This window comes from Pleurodeles waltl, chromosome 1_1 (genome assembly GCF_031143425.1).
Source record: "Pleurodeles waltl isolate 20211129_DDA chromosome 1_1, aPleWal1.hap1.20221129, whole genome shotgun sequence".
In the NCBI taxonomy this organism is placed as follows: domain Eukaryota; kingdom Metazoa; phylum Chordata; class Amphibia; order Caudata; family Salamandridae; genus Pleurodeles; species Pleurodeles waltl.
The window spans coordinates 712,304,287-712,324,596 of NC_090436.1; the positions used below are offsets into that span (position 1 = coordinate 712,304,287).

Consider the following 20,310-nt stretch of genomic DNA (forward strand, 5'->3'; position numbering starts at 1 on the left):
CGTTCAGCATTCCCAAAATGTTCGAAAAATGTAGGCAAATATGGCCTGGATAGGTTTTGTGGGAAACAAATAATGGAGGCCTTAGCACACAATACCCCAAATATTAAAAGGACCCAGCACTGGGGTAGAAAATCCTTAGACATTTAGTGGGTTAAGGAACACAGCACCGCAATACATTACCGGCAACACAACCCAGCATTCTCTCCTATTACTTATTGATTTCATACTTGTCTTTGACTATGTATAGCGCTCTGCTGCCTTTTGGCTAGGTTCGTGCTAAATAAATATTACATAAGTACATACATGCACACATACATAAAAAATTGAGAACAATTACCTGTAAATATAGATTAAACGTAAAACGAAACAAACAAAGATAGAATTACATACAATATTCACTTCTATAATGTTTGGTTTGCGTACGTATCGTTAGAGATTCCTGCTTCTGAGCCAAGAATATTCCATATATTTCGTTAATGAGCACACTGTTATTTAAGGATTTTACATACCACTCACGCTATTTCACAGCTGCTTCAGATTTTATTGAAATTGTGATGGATTCCTCAAAGGAGTATAATGAAGGAATCTCGTATGATTTCTCATGAAGGGCTATATTTAATTTGCACAATAAGTTTCTCGTTTGACAGCAATCCATCTTGAAGCAATATACCGTGGAAAATGGAAACAGAAACTCTGTGCTTAAGCCAAGTTGCATTATGGAATCTGTGTGGCTCCACGTCGGTCATTACCAAAAGAGACCCAGAAGTCCTACATAGGCCATGTAAAATATTAGATGCTTTAAACTGTGAAGCGGTTTCGTTCTAGCAGATCAGTGCTTTAGAAAGAGACTTCGTTTGTCGATATTTTTTCATACTTACCAACCGGTTTGCCAGTGTGGATGTCAAAGGTGAAGCCGATGGTAGTTCCACAAAGATTCTTAAAATTAGCTGTAAATTTATGATAAAACAGTGTCAGCATTTTGAAAGAGGGATCCCCAACATCTCTGTTGCTCAGTCAGAACATATGAGAGTGCAATTCTCGAAAGATAGAAAAGCAACAGCTAGATTAAGAGTTCTGATAAAATCTATTTACTTTCAACTAAGCAAAGGCTTCAGCATTTTAAAAAAACGAAAATAGTAAACAAATTAGAAATATGCAGATTTCAAGGCAGAAAATCACATGAAGTTTGACAAAGAATTTACTGTAATTTCAGTGTGCTGAAATGTTTAACTGGGACGCTTTCTTGGCAACGCAATACGTATTTAGCTAAGCTAGGTATAACATGAAATAATAATAATTTGTTACTTAGGAAGTCTGACAGAACATGCCCTTGTCTTTAATTGTGGAGAGATGCGAGCAAAATATTGACTTGGGTCACTTTAATTATTCATATTTTCATTTCAAGAGCCGCACCACCTGTTAATTTTTCCTCAAAACTATCCAAGGCTACATTCATCTGTCTTTTTTTCTAACTTTTTGTAATGCTGATGCTGAAAGTGAAGATAATCCCAAACTCTAACCTCGATTCGAGTTAATGTTCTTGCTGTAGCTTTTTTGTAGATTGGTATTCTGCACTAGCACAGTACACATTTGTGGGAAACGTCAGTTTTTGGTGGTTGCGCAACAATGGGTGTAAAAAGGGGATTATTTAGAGGTAGTCAGATGGAGAGAATTCCGCTGAGAGAGGGAAGAGGTCATTGACATACCGAAGAACCTCCACCACTAAAGCTAGAGCTACCCGGAAAACAGTTAACAGTGTCAGGAGCCACACTTACTGCAGTTTCTGTCAATGTTTTCAAAGTTTGATGGATAGCTCCATTAGATAGGAGGGTCAGTAGTCAAACCTTTACAGAGCTCTTCATTTTTCAAAGGCTAGCTATCAAAGTGGGAGTTTATGTTTGAAAAATGAAAAATAACCGCCACACTATTCGAGTTTTCTCCCATGGTATCGGGTCATTTTTTTTTACTGTCTACAAATGGTCAGGTCTTGTCTAGCAGTGACATGCGGTCCCCCCAAAAATCTAATCGCCCATTCTAAACTGGGAAAACGTGGTTGAAAGGCTACAGTTCGGTGAGAACTCTGATCTTTAATGCGTGGGGTGATGAAGGCCCACTAAAGTATACCAAACGTCTACTGATGTTGGGGCTTTTACTATGAGGAATATTGTAAGGAACTGGGGAGCATGTGACACATCAGATGTTAAAATCTGGAAGATATGGTCTGGCGCATGCTGGCAGAGAAACAAGTCTACAGGAAGAGGATGTTCGAAAAAATGGGAGAGGGTTTGGAATCCCTGGCAAGAATACAGGGGAATGCATGCATACATGAAAAAGAAGTACATACTTTTGTATGGGAACTTGATGAGTGGGTGAGATTGGGAGGAGGCGATAAGGGGGTCCAATGTGGAGTAATCAAGCAAGAATTGGTTCCTTTGAAGACTCATATACTGTTAAAGCCTAAAAACTGGGTGTCCATGGATTATTTATTGGAAAAATCAATCCTTTTAAAAAAAAAGACAATTGGAATTGAGGAAATAGGAATGCAAGAAGAATGTGCGAAATGGATAACTGGTAAGGGTTTTGTGGATGTGGTAAAACTGTCATCTTCTGAAAATGATAGCTGCCAATATCTGTGTCCCATCACAAATCTGAAGCTTGACGCTACATGTGAGAAAGCAGTGCATGTGTAGTACTTTGGCCAGTAAACTGAAGGTTTTATTTGATAATCTGGCCAAAGAACATCATGACAGACACTTTGGGAGTTTTGCACCAACACAACCACTATACACAAGGATTTATTTACACTGTGGGAAGCAATTTGCCGTGTAGTGAAAATTGTTGATCACATGAGGTGTAATGTAGAGGATTGTGGGAGCATTAAAACAAACTCCAGGTGTACATGAGGTCCCTCCCCAAGCACCTCAGGGATTGACATTCCCATATTGCTCTGGCCATGGTAATGCAGATTGCAGCTAGTAACAGAGGATTGTGGGAGCATTAAAACAAACTCCATGTGTACATGAGGTCCCTCCCCAAGCACCTCAGGGATTGACATTCCCGTATTGCTCTGGCCATGGTAATGCAGATTGCAGCTAGTAACAGAGTATTGTGGGAGCATTAAAACAAACTCCAGGTGTACATAAGGGCCCTCCCCAAGGACCTCAGGGATTGACATTCCCATTTTGCTCTGACCATGGTAATGCAGATTGCAGCTAGTAACAGAGGATTGTGGGAGCATTAAAACAAACTCCAGGTGTACATAAGGGCCCTTCCCAAGCACCTCAGGGATTGACATTCCCATATTGCTCTGGCCATGGTAATGCAGATTGCAGCTAGTAACAGAGGATTGTGGGAGCATTAAAACAAACTCCATGTGTACATGAGGTCCCTCCCCAAACACCTCAGGGATTGACATTCCCGTATTGCTCTGGCCATGGTAATGCAGATTGCAGCTAGTAACAGAGGATTGTGGGAGCATTAAAACAAACTCCAGGTGTACATGAGGTCCCTCCCCAAGCACCTCAGGGATTGACATTCCCATATTGCTCTGGCCATGGAAATGCAGATTGCAGCTAGTAACAGGTCAGGTGACTCCAGTGACAGGGCAGATAACATCCAGGAGCAGGTGCCCAGGCTCCAGCTCCCTGAGCTCCCACTTATCTTGAATTTGTTCTCTGACCATTCTGAGGTCCTTTTAAACCCAGCTGCCTGCCACGAGGACCCACCTTGCTGCGCTCCATCTCTTTCCCTCACCTCCTGCTTTCAATCTGCTCTCGCCCTCTCCTACACACTCTTACTTTGCACTCTGTGCCCTCTTTTGTTTGGCGTCTGTGCTCATTTGCCTTCTCTGGCCCTTGTGCTCCTTTTGCCTGTTTGCCTTTTGCACTTGCTTGCCTTCTGCACCTGTTTGTCCGCCTTTTTGGCTCTTTCATACTTTTTTTGCTGTAGTCCCCGTTTTTATGCCTGTTTGTCTTTTGAGACCAATTTTGTGCCTGTTTATGCAGCTCTTGCTCTTCCTGTCTCCCCTGCTTTTTCCCCTTGCTCCAGGGACCTACTCGCCTCCCCAATCCAACACTTTCTCTGTTGTCCTCCTTCCCCACTCCTTACCTGATCTCCTACGTGCCTTCTCCGCCTATGGTTACCTACCCCTCTGTAGCCCCCCGCGCTCCTCCTCCTCTAGGAGCTAACTAATGGTGGCCACTGCGTGACCCCGTTAAGCAGGTGCCCAGATCTTAGCTTCCATTTCCCTTGGACTTGTTCTCCAACCAGTCTAAGGCCCTTTCAAACCTGGCTATCTGCTGCGAGGCCCTGCCTCACTGCTCTCCTCCTTCTTCTCCTGCTTTCACTCTGCTCTCACTCTCGCCTCCACTCTCTCACTTTGCACTCTGTCTTCTTTGCTCTCTTGTGTTTTGCATCCGTGCCCATTTTGCCTTTTATACCCATTTACCTTTTCTGTGGTCTTTGTGTGTACTGCCTGTTTGTATTTTGTGCTCACTTGTTTTCTGTGCCTGTTTGCCTGGCCTTTTGGCTCATGTGATTTTTGTGCTTTTTTGCTGTAGTGCCCATTTGTCCTTTGTGTCTGTATTTGTACCTATTTCTGTTTCCCTTGCTTCTGTTGTCTCCCTCGATTCTCCCCTTGCTACATATCCTCTGCTCCCAATTGTTGTACTTTTCTGGCCACCCTCCTCCCCACTCTCCTTACCTGCTCTCCAGCATGCCTTCCACTGCTGCAGTTTTGCGCACCTTCCTAGCCCTGCCCCTCTCATCCCTCCCTTTTCTAGGACCTCCTTAATGGCAGGTAATCTGCACAGTGGGCACTCCAAAGGCAGCCCATCTGCACCTGTCCACATCTGAGCCGCACCCATTTCCAACCCCCACTACTACACTTCCACTGACTTTCTAGCACTCAACACCAGGCACCATCATGACCGCTGCCCTTGCTCTGCATCGCACGGCAGGACCTTTCTCATGCACTTACTCCATTTTCTTTTGAATCAGCCATGCTCCACACACACCTCACCCTGAATCCTCTTCATGGTCAACACCAGATCCCTTTGCAAACTTGCCACCAAGGTCTGGGGCCTCATTGACACACACTTCCTAGACAACCTCTTTCTCACCGAAACCTGGCTCATATCCCATCATACACCCCACCATCGCAGTGCTCAGAAAGGTTACACAGACCTGGAGGAGGCCTCATCCACCATTCACCCGCACTGCCTCTACGGATGAATCAACCAAATTCATGGCACACTTGCAATTCCAACTGCATCTCAGCCACTCCAAGACCATCTCAGCCACCCTCAGGCACCCTTGCCCATCGACTACCAGGTTCCTACACCAACCTCCTCACCCACCCCATCACTCCCATCACTATTAGATCAACTGACTTCCTCCTGTTTGGTGACCTTAACATTCATTGTGATGACTCCACGGACTCCAACACCACCGACGACACCAAGAGAGCCTAAACAACATTGAACTCATGCAGGTCATACAAGACCTGATTCACACTGCCAGACATGTAATCAACGCAGTCTTCACACCCAGCAACAAGATTACCTTAAGTCACCTTAGCCCACTCACATGGGTAGACCAATCCATCGTACACTTCTATATCTGTGCACCCCACACCAGCAAACCAAAAACAAACATAAAATTTAGCTGCAGCTCGAACATAATAACAGAATCAGACAGAACCCACACCCCCGGATCCAACCAGCCTATCCTCACAGGCAAACTACAGAACAACATACCCAATTTCAAGAGTTGAATCTCACACTGCACCAGACTGCATTAACACCCTGGTCCCCATGAAGAATATCAGAGACAAGAGCCCGCTCTAAAGCATGCTGGTACATGGGACACCTAACAGACTCCAAGAGCCATTACAAACAATTGGAAAGAAGATGGAGACACCTACAAATCTGCCCTTAGAAGGTACCACACACAGATCAAAGAAGCCGGGAAAGTGGCCCTCATGCTCAGACTCGAATCCTGAGCCAACTTCAACAAAAAACTCTTCAACATCATCAAATAATTCACCAACCCCACAGCTGCCCCCAACACCGTTAACCCCTAAACAGAGCCTCTGCAATGAGCATTCTGACTTTTCCCACAACAAAATACTCCTGATCTACACCAACTTCGCACCCCAACCCACTGTGGGGGACATCATCATGAAACATCCCAGGAACACCCACCTTCTAAAGAATTGGAGCCCTCTCACCATAGATGACACCACTAGAATCATGCAGACCATCCACTTAGAGTCCCTCTCAGACCCCTACCTTTACCTCATGTACATCCTGGTAAGCACACTGATCTGTGCCAACCTCATCACCATCATCAAATCCTCCATTCTCAGCAGAACCTTTCGAGACAGCTGGAAACATGCAGAGGTCACAGACCTCTCAAAGAACCCCTTGGCCAACCCGAAAGAGCTAAGCAACTATAGGCTCATCTCGCTCCTACCCTTCCTAGCCGAGTTATGAAGAAAGAAATCAACAAGCAGCTCTCTGTCCATCTTGAACAACACCACCTCCTGGACTCCACCCAGTCAGGTATCTGCAAAAACCACAGCATGGAAACTGTATTCCAGGCAGCAACAAACAAAATCCGATCAATCATGCATGGAGGAGAAACCACAGCTCTCATCCTGCTTGAACTCTTACCAGCTTTCCACACTGTCTCCTATGGCATCCTCATCACCAGACTCCAGGACTAAGGAATCCAGTGGCCCGACCTCAGCTGTATCACCTCCTTTCTCTCCAAAAGGCCACAATGACTCTCCACTTTCACCTCCAAACACAAGAAACTCCCCTGTGGAGTCCACCAAGGCTCCTCTCTCAACACAGCCCTGTTCAACATTAACATGTCACCTCTCGTCCGCATCATACAAAGCATTGGCGTTAACATTGTATTTTATGCCAACAACACTCAGCTCATCCTCTTTCTCACTGACATGAAAAATACCACCAGGACCAACTTCACTGCCTGCATGTCCAACGTGGCCAACTGAATGCGATAGAACTGCCTCAAACTCAACATGGAAAATATGGAGATCCTGATGATTGGAAGTAAGAGCTCCCATTGGGACTCCTACTGGTGGCCAACTAACCTGGGTTCCAGGCCAACTAACCTGGGTTCCATGCCCACTTCCACAGACCATGCTAAAAGCCTCTGCATCATCCTTGACAACAAATTAATGATGAACAAATAGGTTACCTCTGTGGTCGCATCCTGCTTCCACATCCTCAGCATACTTCGCAAGATCTTCAAATGGCTCCCAACACACACAGGACAAAGGTCAACCAGGCCCTCATCACCAACAGACTCGGCAACAGCAACGACCTCATTTTTGGGACACAGCTAACAGGCAGCACAATAGCTTTGTCAGTATTCTGTGGATCTCTCCCTTACTTGGTTATAAATAACTTGGGACTCGTTTTAATTCAGATTTTTGATACAGGGGATGTTGATACAATGTTTCACAACTTGTTTAGCTTGGTTCTCTTTCAGTTATTATTTCCAGTATGCTTTCAAGACAAATTCTTTGGCTCCAAGCTGGAGTGCCCAAAACATGGCCACTATAAATAATGAGTTCTCTGCACACTGCTGTCATCAGCAGTCCTGAAGCAATAATCAGAAAGATAAAAGGCCCTGCAAAGAAACATCCTCACTTTGAAAAACAGAAACCACTGTTCCACTCCTAACATCTACCAAATAGCATTTACCAGGAAGAATTAAACAGCATTATTTTCCTAACAAGGACATCATTGAATTTTTAATGGAAGTCTGTCTTCATCCTCCTTGCTTATTGTCTGGGTATGAACTCTCTAACCTAATGAATTGAAATAAAAAAATTCCTTTGTCTCGGTGAGTCTGCCATCATCTTCCATCTTCCATCTTGCGCCATGGTTACAAGAAGATCAGATGATGGACAGAATACTGAACAAATCAAACATTCACCCCCAGTCACAGATCTGAGTTTAATCCATCATTTTTCTGCACACCATGCCTTTCCAGTTTGGACATATGCACATTAGTCTTGAGTCTTTTCCCCATTGGAACAGTCCAGACTGAACTGCCAGACCAGGTCCTCCCTGGACCGGAAAGAAGCATCCTGGGATCAGTCTCGTGGTATCCCCCCTCCTTAGCCAGGGTAGCTCGAATCTGGTGGCATAGCGAGCGTGGGACCCACATATGGGCATACCCTTCCCACTTGGGGCAGCAAATGCAAAAAGAACTGATGATGAACGGAATCCTGATCAAATCAAACATCCACCCCCAGTCACAGATCTGGGTTTAATTTATCGTTTTTTTGCACGCCATGCCTTTCCAGTGAGGACCCGGCCATATGTAAATCCGTCTTGACCCTGCTCCCAATGGGAACTGTCCAGCGTGAATTGGCAGGCCAGTTCTCTCTGGACAGGAAACAAGCATTGTGAGACCAGTTTCAGGTTACCACATCTCATCATCCAGGCTAGCTTGAATCCAGTGGCACAGAGAACACAGGACCCACTTCTGGGCATACCTTTTCCACTTGGGGAGACAAATGCAAAAGGAAAAGATAATGGATGGAATGCTGAATAAATAAAAAATTCCTCCCCCCAGTCACAGATCCGGGATTAATCCATCATTTTTTGCATGCAGTAGCTTTCCAATTTAGACCCAGCCATATGCAAATCAGTCTTGATCTTGCTCCCCATTGGAACAGTCCAGCCCGAATTTCCAGGTCACGTCTTCCCTGGACTAGAAACAAGCATCCTGGGACCGGTTTTGGGGTATCACCCCTCATCAGCCATGCTAGTTTGAAACTGGTGACAGTGAGCACGGGACCCATGTTTGGGCATAACCTTCCCATTTGGGGCTATGAATGCAAAAAGAACAGATGATGGATGAAATACTGAATGAATCAAACATTCACCCTGAGTCACAGATCTGGGTTTAATCCATCATCTTTCTACATGCCATGCCTTTCCAGTTTGGACCCAGCCATATGCAAATCATTCTTGACCCTGCTCCCCATGGAAAAAGTCTAGCCTGAACAGCCAGGCCAGGTTCTCCCTAGAATGGAAACAAGTATCCTGGGACTGGTTTTGGGGTATCAACCATCATCAGCCAGATTAGCTTGAATCAGGTGGTACAGTGAGCACAGGACCCATGTCTGGGCATAACCTTCCCGCTTGGGGCAACAAATGCAAAAAGAACATATGATGGATGGTATGCTGAATGAATCAAACCTTCACCCCAGTCACAGATCTGGGTTTAATCCATTGTTTTTTGCATCCAATACCTTTCCAATTTGGACCCAGCCATATGCAAAGCAGTCTTAGTCTTGCTCCCATTGCAAACAGTCCAGCCTGAACCGCCAGGCCAGGTCCTCCCTGGACTGGAAACAAGGATCCTGGGACCGGTTTTGTGGTATCATCCCTCATCAGCTAACTTGGATCTGGTGGCATAGCAAGCATGGGACCCACGTCTGGGCATACCCTTACCACTTGGAGTAAAAGAAACAAAAAGAAGAGATGATGGACGGAATGCTGAATAAATCGAAAATTCACCCCCAGTCACAGATCTGGGTTTAATCCATAAAGTGTTTGCATGCCATGCCTTTCCAGTTTGGACCCAGCCATATGCAAATCAGTCTTGATCTTGCTTCCCATTGGAACAGTCCAGCCCGAATTGCCAGGCCGCGTCCTCCCTGGACTAGAAACAAGCATCCTGGGACAGGTTTTGGGGTATCACCCCTCATCAGCCAGATTAGCTTGAATCAGGTGGTATAGTGAGCACAGGACCCATGTCCGGGCATAACCATCCTACTTGGGGCAACAAATGCAAAAAGAACATATGATTGATGGAATGCTGAACAAATCAAACATTCACCCCAGTCACAGATCTGGTTTTATTCCATCATTTTTCTGCACGCCATGCCTTTCCAGTTTGGACCTAGCCATATGTAAATCAGTCTTGACCCAGCTCCCCATGGGAACAATCCAGCCCGAACAGCCAGGCCTGGACCAGAAACAAGTATCCAGGGACCGGTTTTGGGGAATCAACCCTCATCAGCCAGCCTAGCCTGAATCAGGTGGCATAGTGAGCACAGGACCCACATCTGGGCATACCCTTTCCACTTGGGGCAATAAATGAAAACAGAACAGATAATGGACAGAATGCTGAACAAATCAAACATTCACTCCCAGTCACAGATCTGGGTTTCATCCATCGTTTTTTGCACACCAGGAGTATCCAAAATGGATTCCACTGGCCCACTACTCAGACTCAGCAGACTCAGAAAACTCACAGTCCTATAGCAATACAAGTGACACACACTCACTACATATACACACATTTGACATGCACGCAAATGTCTGCAAAGGTTCTATAGTCCTCTCATAGTGGAATTTTACAAGAGAAGGGTCTGTAGCCCACACTTTACAGATATAGGAAAAAGACTGGTGACAATATAGATTCCAAAACAGAGTGCACTACGGCCTAGACACCTACTCCCTGTCCCACCCATTCTGCTCTTCTGGACCACTCACTCTGTCTTGCTTGCACTACCACCAACTCCAATTGCTTTAAGTCAACTGTATGCTGGCATAATGTGGTAATTAAATAACATAACAGAACATGTCTAATCCTTTGTGTGCTCACCACCTGGTCACTCACAAGAGGGAAGGTAAAAAAGTAGCAGCTGCAGTGCAAACTTGTGCAAGCATCAAACTTGTAGAGAGAGCTTCTTGTTTCAGCATATTATTTGAAGCCACAGTAATGTACACTATGCTAAACAGCAATGGGCAGCCCCTTCACTGTCCGCAAGAAGAACCTGTACTCTGCCCTATCTCACACGTGACCGTAGATGTGATGAAGACATTTGAACAAATGAACAACAAAACCAACACAGATACATACACAGAGTAGTAATAAAGTAAGGATTAAATATGACGTCGCAATCCATTTGCACTGCATCATATGATTGATCAGTGGATCTTGCCTAAGGACTCCATAATTATAAATCTAAAATATTATGAACACTTCACTTCTGTGTTCTGCTGAATGCCTGACCCCTTTCACTGCATGCATGTGTGCAATACTGGAATATGACTTACCCGTGCCCGGCTTGGGGCATGCCTCACAAGGTTTTCCCCAGGCTTTGCCAACGTTGTAGGTGCAGCAACACATCCGCTTTGTCACATTGAAGGGAAGGTCGTTGTCACAGCTTGTTCCGTTATGGGTTTTGTAGCAATAGCTCTTTCTCATATCTGAAAGGAAAAAAGCAAAATCATGCTTCGCGCAGCATCATTAATGATTCCACTGCTACTGTATTTCATGGTCCAGATGAAGTGTGAAATGCAACAAATCTGAGCCAGGTTGACAGGTTTTTGTTTTTTCAAGGACTAACAGGAGTAACTATGTTTCTGACTGTGAATTCTCTGATGGCCGTTATAACAGGGATGTTAGTTTAGACCTAATCAGGGGAAAGAATCATAACACAGAGTAAAGTCAGCTTGCCTTTGTTTGATCAAGGATCCTGGCACTGAACCACATAGTGGATATGTCAGTGACTTCCTGCGAAAGCTCCCTCACAGGTTATGAGTCTCAAACAAAGCTGTCATGTCTCCACAGCTCATGGGCAGGAAATGTGGGGCTACATACAAATAAAGCACACCAGAAATACTCAACTACGACAATTCAGTATAACAATATCACCACAAAATGTATCTCGGAGTTCAATGCAAATCAACAGTCTTCTACCATAATGCACACTTAAGATCAGGGTCACTCATTATTATTGTTATTATTGTTATTGTTATTGTTAAATCATTATTGTTTTTTCTCCAGTGTTCTTGGTATACGCTGCAATGATGCAACCTTAATAATATGTGCTGAAATTAACAAATCACCAAAAATAAACACAACAAATATAACTTTGGTAGCTAGTAGAGCACCAACACCACAATGACACTCAGGGTTGTATCAAGCACATTACTCAATCTAGAAATAACTGGACTGTGAAGTCCATTACTCTCTGATTGAGTGAAAGTCCAGTTTTCTACTTTCATTGATGGACAATAACAGGAGATGCTTCCATACCCATGCAGTTGTGTCCACCGTTGACCTGCATGTATTCAGGAGGACAGATGCAAGTGTAATTCCCCAATGTATTGTAGCATGTTCCAGGGCCACATACACCCGGCTGTGAAAAACACTCGTCAATATCTGAAAAGAAGAAGCAAAACATCATCAAACTTTTAAAATGTAGGCAACACATTGATGATACATTTAAAACAGAAAGTATGCTTTGACGAAGCAATCTAGTGAAATGCAATCACATCTAATACATCTTCTGTTACCATAAAACTAATATCATACTGAAAGATATGTCTAATGTTGTACATGCAACATTACCTAGACTTTGAACGTACAACAGAAAAAAAAATAAATCCTTCCATAGAAGGTACAGAGGCACGCCTTCAAACATGTTCAGGTTTATCACTCCATAAGACAAAAACATACTTTTATAAACATATATATTTGTATATTAAGTTACCTTCACAAATGCGTGTTGTTTCACTGAGGTAGTAGCCTGTTGGACATTCACATTGGAAGCTGCCGAACGTATTGATGCAGTTTCCACCTTGGCAGAGTCCTGGAAGCTCCTGGCATTCATCAATGTCTGCGTGCACAAAACCAAGAGGTACTTGCTGTAAAACGTTTTTGAATGTGTGGTATACCTTCACCGAAGCAAATGATCTCATAAGATCCACTTTTCGTTTCCCCTTTCCACAGGAGATTGATTTAAACTCAAATAACACACTGACAGCAGTGGCGGGGGCGTTAAATAGACAAATGGACCAGTTTCCTTTTTAATTAATGAAAAGATTACTAACCTGCAACACTATTTATCAAAGGCTAGTATCGTCCCCAAGATTTTTTTTATTATTATTTTTATTTTTTATTTTATTTATTTAAACACAAACCAAAGAAACATACATTTATACAGCAGATCTCTTGACGAGAGGATAAGGATATATGAGAACCATTACAAATCATATAACTACTGTGGTATCCCAAATCGCAGGCGGGTCTCTGCCAGTATCTCTCTCTATATACTGATATCAAGGGATCCGTTCCAAAAAAGAGCCTCCACACCGGAGGAGCGCAAAAGTCCGCCGCCCCAGCGTAGGACAAGGGCAGACACACCCAATGGTATTAATCTGACATCGTCGAGCAGGGAGAACTGTAAAAAAATAACAGTTGCAAAAACCTCTAAAAACAGGCAGGTGGAGCACATAGTCACATCGCGCAGGATTATCATACAACAAGGTAACTCGCATGATCCGAGGGGGAATGAAACGCGCACATGGGAGACATCAGTCACACAGCACCCTCAGTCTGCGTCGGCAGATATTCATTTAGAGGGGCCCAGATATCTTTGGGGCGGGATCCCTCTGGCATAAGTTCCCAGAATACTAACAGCTGATCATGACAAAAAGCAGCATCTCGTAACCAATCAGACCTACGGGGGGCTCTCCCCCGACCCCAGCACATCGCAGCTCTACGCTTAGCCAGCAGCATGAGAAGGCCCACCAAGCGTCTATGCGGGCCCTGAACCTCGTCCATATATCCCAACAGCGCTATCTTAGGGGAGAGGGGTACCTCCACCTCTATCATTTCAACAATCGACCGTCTTATCTCCTCCCAAAACTTATACACTTTCGCGCACTCCCATGCCAGGTGAAAGAAGCCCGCGTCCCGAGCCCCGCAACGAGCGCAGCATGTATCCGCTAGCAGCCCCATGGAATGTAGTTTCTTGGGCGTATAATATAGTCGGTGCAGAAACTTAAAATGCAGCAGGCGCAGTCTATAATTCGGGGACAGTGTCCTCATATGAGCACAACAGCTACGCCACATTGCCTCCGGGATAGGCTCCCCCACATCTCTCTCCCATGCAGTCCTAGAGGACACCACAAGGCCACTCGCCTGCTCCTGCACAGCATTATACAGCTTAGTTATCAGCTTGGAGGGGGATCTCGCGCTACAAAGTGCCTCCAGAGCACGAAACTCCAAGGGAGCATCCGGCACTTCAAAAAATCGATCTTGCAGCAAAGCGCGGACCCAGTCTCCCAGCACCGTCAAGCCAGCGTCTCGCAGAAACCCGCGCACCCCTCCATCACGAAACATCTGGGCATCAGCCACTGCCATAACAGGCAGCGAAGGAGCAAAGGGTGCAGATATCCCAGCCCGCTGCATTAACGCTCTCCATGCTCCCGCAGTGCAGGAGACTGTGTCAACTCCTCCAGAACGGTGGGGAACCCGACCGCCGAGCGCGCATACCAAGCCGTCAGGCCAGACAGAATCACTCTCCGGTGCAAGGTGTGGCATATCACTCTCCGGTGCAAGGTGTGGCATATAACGGGTCGGATTCAGCCAATAGTACGCAAAATGTGCCTGTGCACAGTGATAATATAACTCCAGGTCTGGGGCTGCCAATCCGCCCCGCTCAAATAGCAGCGTCAATTTCTCCCAAGCGATGCGGGACTGTCGCCCCGCCCATGCCAGCCGAACAAGCGCAGATCTCAGGCGCCGGAAATAGGCCCTAGTAAGTGGAAGGGGAAGATTCACGAATAAATACAAAAATTTAGGGAGTACCACCATCTTAGCAATAGCAATGCGACCAGTCAGCGAAAGTGGCAAAGCTTTCCAGACCTCCACCTTTTCCTCTAGCCATGTCAGCGCTGTCCCATAATTAGCAAGCCGAAGCGATTCCGCGTCGCAGCACAGGTGTATGCCCAGATAACGCACCGGTCCATCTGCCCAAACCAGAGGGTATCGCGAGTCAAATCTCTCCACGCTAGGAGTTAGTGGCAGGATCATTGATTTCGACCAATTAATAGTGACCCCAGAAAAATTCCCGAAGCGAACAATTTCATCTAATAAGATGTCTAATTTCTACGGGGTTTCGCACGTATAGCGCGATATCATCTGCATATAAAGATATCAAGACAGGGCGTTGCCGAAACTGTAAGCCGCTATTGCTATATTTCTGTCGCAGTCCCGCCGCCAGAGGCTCCATCGCAGCCGCGAAAAGAAACGGAGACAGCGGGCAGCCCTGTCGTGTACCCCGCGAGACCAGGAATGGGGCCGATACACCTCCGTTAAGGCGCAACCTGGCAGTGGGCAGGGTATACAGCAACCTGATCCAGTTCACAAAACGCGCGCTGAGACCCACCCGGTTCAGAAGCGCAAACATATATTCCCAAGCTAGGGAATCAAAGGCCTTAGCTGCATCAAGAAACACTGCAGCTACATCATCGTCTGTCTCTAATGATCCCAGCACCGCAAAGAAAGTACGCAGATTATGGCTCGTGGATCTCCCAGGGATAAAGCCTGATTGATCCGGAAGCACCATTCTAGAGAGTAATGGCTGCAGTCGAGTCGCTATCATTTTTGCAAGAATCTTGTTATCAATGTTTATCATGGAAAGTGGGCGATACGAATCGCATCGTGTCGGGTCCTTCCCAGGCTTCAAAACAGTTATTATTAAAGCCTCCCGGAGGGAGGTCGGGAGTGACCCAGTCGCCAGAGACTCCTCATACACCTCCAACAAATAGGGAGCAAGGATGTCCACATATTCTTTATAAAAAGCAGGGGATAAACCGTCAGTGCCCGGAGACTTATCTCCGGGTAGGCTTCGAATCGCCGCAGCCACTTCCTCTACTGTGAACGGCATATCCAGATACATCCTGTGTGCCTCCTCAAACCATACTAGCGCAATGTTCTCAAAATACTCCTTCATATCTGCCTCCCTAAGACCCACCGGTGGCGCGTATAGCTGCGAGAAATATTCTGTAAATACCTGTTTTGGACTTTTGGCCATACGCATGGTCATCCCTAGTCTTTTTGCCTCCTTCCTCCTGGTTTTTCTGACCTCTCGCTGTTGGCTCTAGGACTCTGAGCACTTTATCACTGCTGACCAGTGCTAAAGTGCAGGTGCTCTCCCATCTAAAGTTGGTATGATTGGCTTATACCTAATTGGCATATTTAATTTACCTATAAGTCCCTTGTACAAGTGGTATCTCTATACCCAGGGCCTGTAAATTAAATACTACTAGTGGGCCTGCAGCGCTGCTTGCGCCACCCACTGAAGTAGACTTTCAAACCTGTCTCAGGCCTGCTAGCGCAGGGCCTGTGTGCGCAGTTTTCTGCCACAGGGACCTGGCATCTAAATTTACTTGCCAGGCCCAGAACTCCCCTTTTACTACATGTAAGTCACCCCTAAAGTACGCCCTAGCTAGCCCTATGGGCTGGGTGCCATGTATGTAGAAAGGCAGGACATGTGCCATATTGCCTGGCCTGTCCTGGTAGTGACAAACAGCCTAACTTGGTGTCTCACTGCTGTGAGTGCTGCCTTCTCATAGGATTGCATTAGAAATGCCCTGCCTTAGGTGTAAGGGGTATTGTCTGATTTATGAGGGGTAGCGTAGGCGTGTTTGGTATGGTTGTGATGGTGATAATAAATACTGCTTACTGGTGTGGGTGTATTTTTTATTACTATCACAGAAATGCCACTTCTAGAAAGTGCGCATTTATCTGTGCTTATAATTCTGGTGTTTTGCAGCTTGACTCCAATCCACGTCTGGGCAGAGTGACAGTTGGGGCTTTGTGCATACTTTTCAGACAGCCTGTACACAGGGAGGGTGGAGGTGTCACCGAGGTGCATCTGCATACTGAATAGTCTTCCTGGGCTGAGAGAAGGGAGAGGCGGGGCACACCTGCATTTGTAAAGACTGTGCCCTGGCCTCACACAATAGGGTCGTTAACCCCCCACTGATGTTTGGAGCCTGTGCTGAAAGGAGAGAGGGGGCACTCCCAGAACCAGTTGTAACTGGCTGGAACCTCCTCTCCCTACCATTGTAAAACACTGTAAGAACTGACTATAAGTACAGGGGAATTTTCCCCACAATTTGAACATTCTTGGAACTTGAAACTGGACACAGAACGCTGATGAATGGACTCACCAGGAAACTGCCATGGACTGCTGCTGTGCTGACCTGTGACCTGCCTTGTCACTAGGAGGAACTGCCACCATCTGCACCCCTTGTGCTGGCCTGTAGCTGGGCCCACCAGCCCTGTGCTCCTTCTTGTTTAGTTGTTCCCAGGGGCAGGGTGCTGTGGCCCCTGACCCCTGCAACGATCTTTTACATCTTTGCCAGGAGGGAGCGCGAGGTGCCCCCCTCCCCCTTTAAAGGATTTCCCTGACTTGGGCCCCCCTTGGAGAGGGCCGGTGGAGGCCCGGGGGCCCCCCAATGATCACGGGTCCCAGAAGGGGCCCGTCAAAAATTCAGAGAGGGTGCGTGCCGCCCCTCTCGGTCTGCCATGTTGAGGGAGGCCCCCGTTTTTGCACAGAGGAGCGCCGGGGGCCCCAATTAGTTGTTTTAGGCACTGGAAGTGCCTCCCCATCAAGACAGGTACTTTTAAATGGACCAATATGTTCCTAATCTAAAGTTCTTTCTACAGACTTTGCTATTATGATATATTGCCTACCTGTTCTATGATGCTTTTACATATGTGTGCACATGTTCCTTTTATGGGCGTGACTTGCTAATATGTTTCCCTAACTTGCCATAGGTTTTCTAATGTTCCTACTATGGGCGTTTTATGATATTCTTATGACAAGTGTTCTAATGTGATTACGTGTTTCCTGACTACTGCTTATGTTGCAGAATACTGAGTAACCTGTGTGTTATGTGTGACTACTGCTAGTTTGCAGAGTAACTAATGTGTAACGTTCTGACAACTGCTAAGGTAGCAGGATAGTACTATTATGTGATGTTGGTCTGATAATTACGTTGTGTACAATACAGTATATTTTCATATAATCTGGTGTTGTGTTTCCTTTGTGGTGGGGATATTGCGTCACATGTATGTGTGTGTTGTGCAAATGCGGGTGAGCAGGGGTTATCTTGGACGTGTAACTCCCTTGCCCTGACTAGAGTGGGTAAGTTCTGCCTGGCTGAGGTGCATACCCTAGCCAACCAGAAACCCCATTTCTAACAACCTGCATCACGCCTCCCGATCCGGTCACCCTGCCGCCCTCAGTATCTATCGCCTCAGTAACGTAATTACTGGCCCAGGGGCTACGCAATAATCCCGCTAGTGTCCTCCCGGCTCTCTCACCCTCACCATACCTGCGAGCCTGTGCGTGTCTCCCAAGCAAACATACCTCTCTTAGAGAGGCCTCTTCATATAGGGACACCTCACACCTGATTTCGGCAAGTACCTTGCTTTACCATGTCACCTCTAAGCGCCGTTCCAGATCGCCAAGCCTCCTTTCGATATCAGCCATCTCCCGCCTTAAAGCTTTCACTATCCCATGCTGTTTTGCAAGACACATCCCACGGATAACCACTTTAAATGCCTCCCATACAGTGCCGGGGGAGTCCACCGAACCTCGATTCTCCTAAAAAAATAACCGAACAGCCTCCTGCACTTCCTCTCGGAAGATGTCGTCCCGGAGAGCACCGCTGGGCAGCCGCCACATCACCATCAGTTGTAAGTCACTAGGTATCGCCAGGTCTAATAACACCGGTGAGTGGTCTGACAGCGTACGGGGAAGATGGTCTATTGCTCTAGTTCAAGCCTCCACATCTCTAGTGCCCAGCCATCGATCAATACGAGACCAACTGCTATGTAAGTAGTTCAAGCAGGTGCCCTCGTGCACTCCTATGTGTCTCTGCCTCCACAGATCCACCAGCGCACCGCTATCCATTACTGCTGTCAAAGATCTTGCTGAAGAAAAATGTTGCATCCTAGCCGCGCTCTCTCGGTCCAGCCAAGCATCTAGGACTACATTAAAATCACCGCCCCAGATCACAGCTCCAGCTCCCAGCGACTCCACTAGGCGCCATACCTCCAGGAAAAACTCCGGGTCATCTACATTCGGCCCATACACAGCCACTAGCCGGCAAGCCCCTTCTAACAACACTCCACTCAGTATTACATATCTGCCATTGGGGTCAGAAATAATTTCGCGCGTACGCCACTGCAGCCCCTTACGGATAATGATTGCAACCCCACGAGCGTAGCTAGAGTATGTAGAATAGTGAGCCTCCCCGACCCAGCCAGCTTTTAGCCTGCCAACCGTCGATGCCATCAAATGCGTTTCTTGTATCATACAGATGTCAATCCCATGACGCTTAACATAAGCCATCACCAGCCGGGCCTTACGGTTATCATTAAGTCCCCGCACATTCCATGTCAAGCATCTCACAGCAGAGGTAACATCATCCCCCATCCAGAACCGCAGTCATACAACACTGCGCATGAACACAGCTCTCCACCTCCCAAGAACTTAACAAATAGGGAACCTGATACATTCCCCAATTAACCCCTTCCTCCCACCACCCACCCAGGCCCCCCAATCGGACCCTCGAAGTGACCCACCCAACCAACCCCAAAGCCCACACTGCAAACATTGAACAGGTAGCAACCGGACTCATCCGTGGGGGCAGAAGCCTGCCAATCGACTCTCCACCCAGAAGTTCTAGGGGAGAGGGGCCACGGGCAAAGCAACAGTTACACATCAGGGGCCAGATCGCGGACCGGACCCACACGCCCCCACAGCTTCAAACGTAGTGGTGTCCCGCACATGACACTTAATCATTGTCACTGAGAGAGGCGTCCTCAGCGCCCACTCCCCCCGCCCGCCCCACCCCGACTGCTTGGGTAATCGTCTAGCGAACTTAGTCACCTGCTTTGGATCCGAGAAGTACAGCACTTTGCCTTCATGTCGCACCCTCAGTTTAGCTGGGTATAACAGGGCAAACCCAACTCCAGCCTGGCTGAGCAGGCGCTTTGTCGGTAGGAAAGCCCGCCTCTGGGCCTGTACACCTGGGGTATAATCGGGAAAAAAGTTAATTTCAGAGTTCTTATATACCAGGGGTCTTTTCTCCCTAGCTAACCGGAGCACAGTATCTCGGTCCCTAAAATTCAATAGTCGTGCAATAATTGGGCGTGGAGGAGTGCCAGGAGGAGGGCGAGGGCCCAAGGAGCGATGTGCCCTCTCAATCACCAACAGCCGAGAGAGCTCGCCAGCAAACAGCCCTTGTAACATATTCTCGACGAAGTCCTCCATGCGGCCCATATCGGTTGCCTCCGGTAGCCCCGCGATACGGATGTTGTTGCGTCGGGACCGGGCTTCCAGGTCCTCATTTTTGTTTCGTATCACCTCCAGGAGACGCTCCATCTGCGCAATCTGTTCTCTATCACCGCTGCGCGCCTCCTCTACCTCAGATGTGCGAG

General features: G+C 46.8%; 1 protein-coding gene across 1 annotated transcript in view; it reads right to left on the reverse strand.

The window, feature by feature from the left end:
• The window catches only part of FBN2 (fibrillin 2), a 1,006,102-nt gene that overhangs the window by 143,022 nt on the left and 842,770 nt on the right, over window positions 1–20,310 (reverse strand). The window contains exons 39-42 of the mRNA XM_069227289.1: window positions 12,557–12,682; window positions 12,100–12,225; window positions 11,115–11,267; window positions 879–947 (exon numbers count right to left, since the gene is read on the reverse strand). Coding sequence (XP_069083390.1) covers window positions 879–947; window positions 11,115–11,267; window positions 12,100–12,225; window positions 12,557–12,682 — 474 coding nt within the window. The remainder of the gene's footprint in view (window positions 1–878; window positions 948–11,114; window positions 11,268–12,099; window positions 12,226–12,556; window positions 12,683–20,310) is intronic.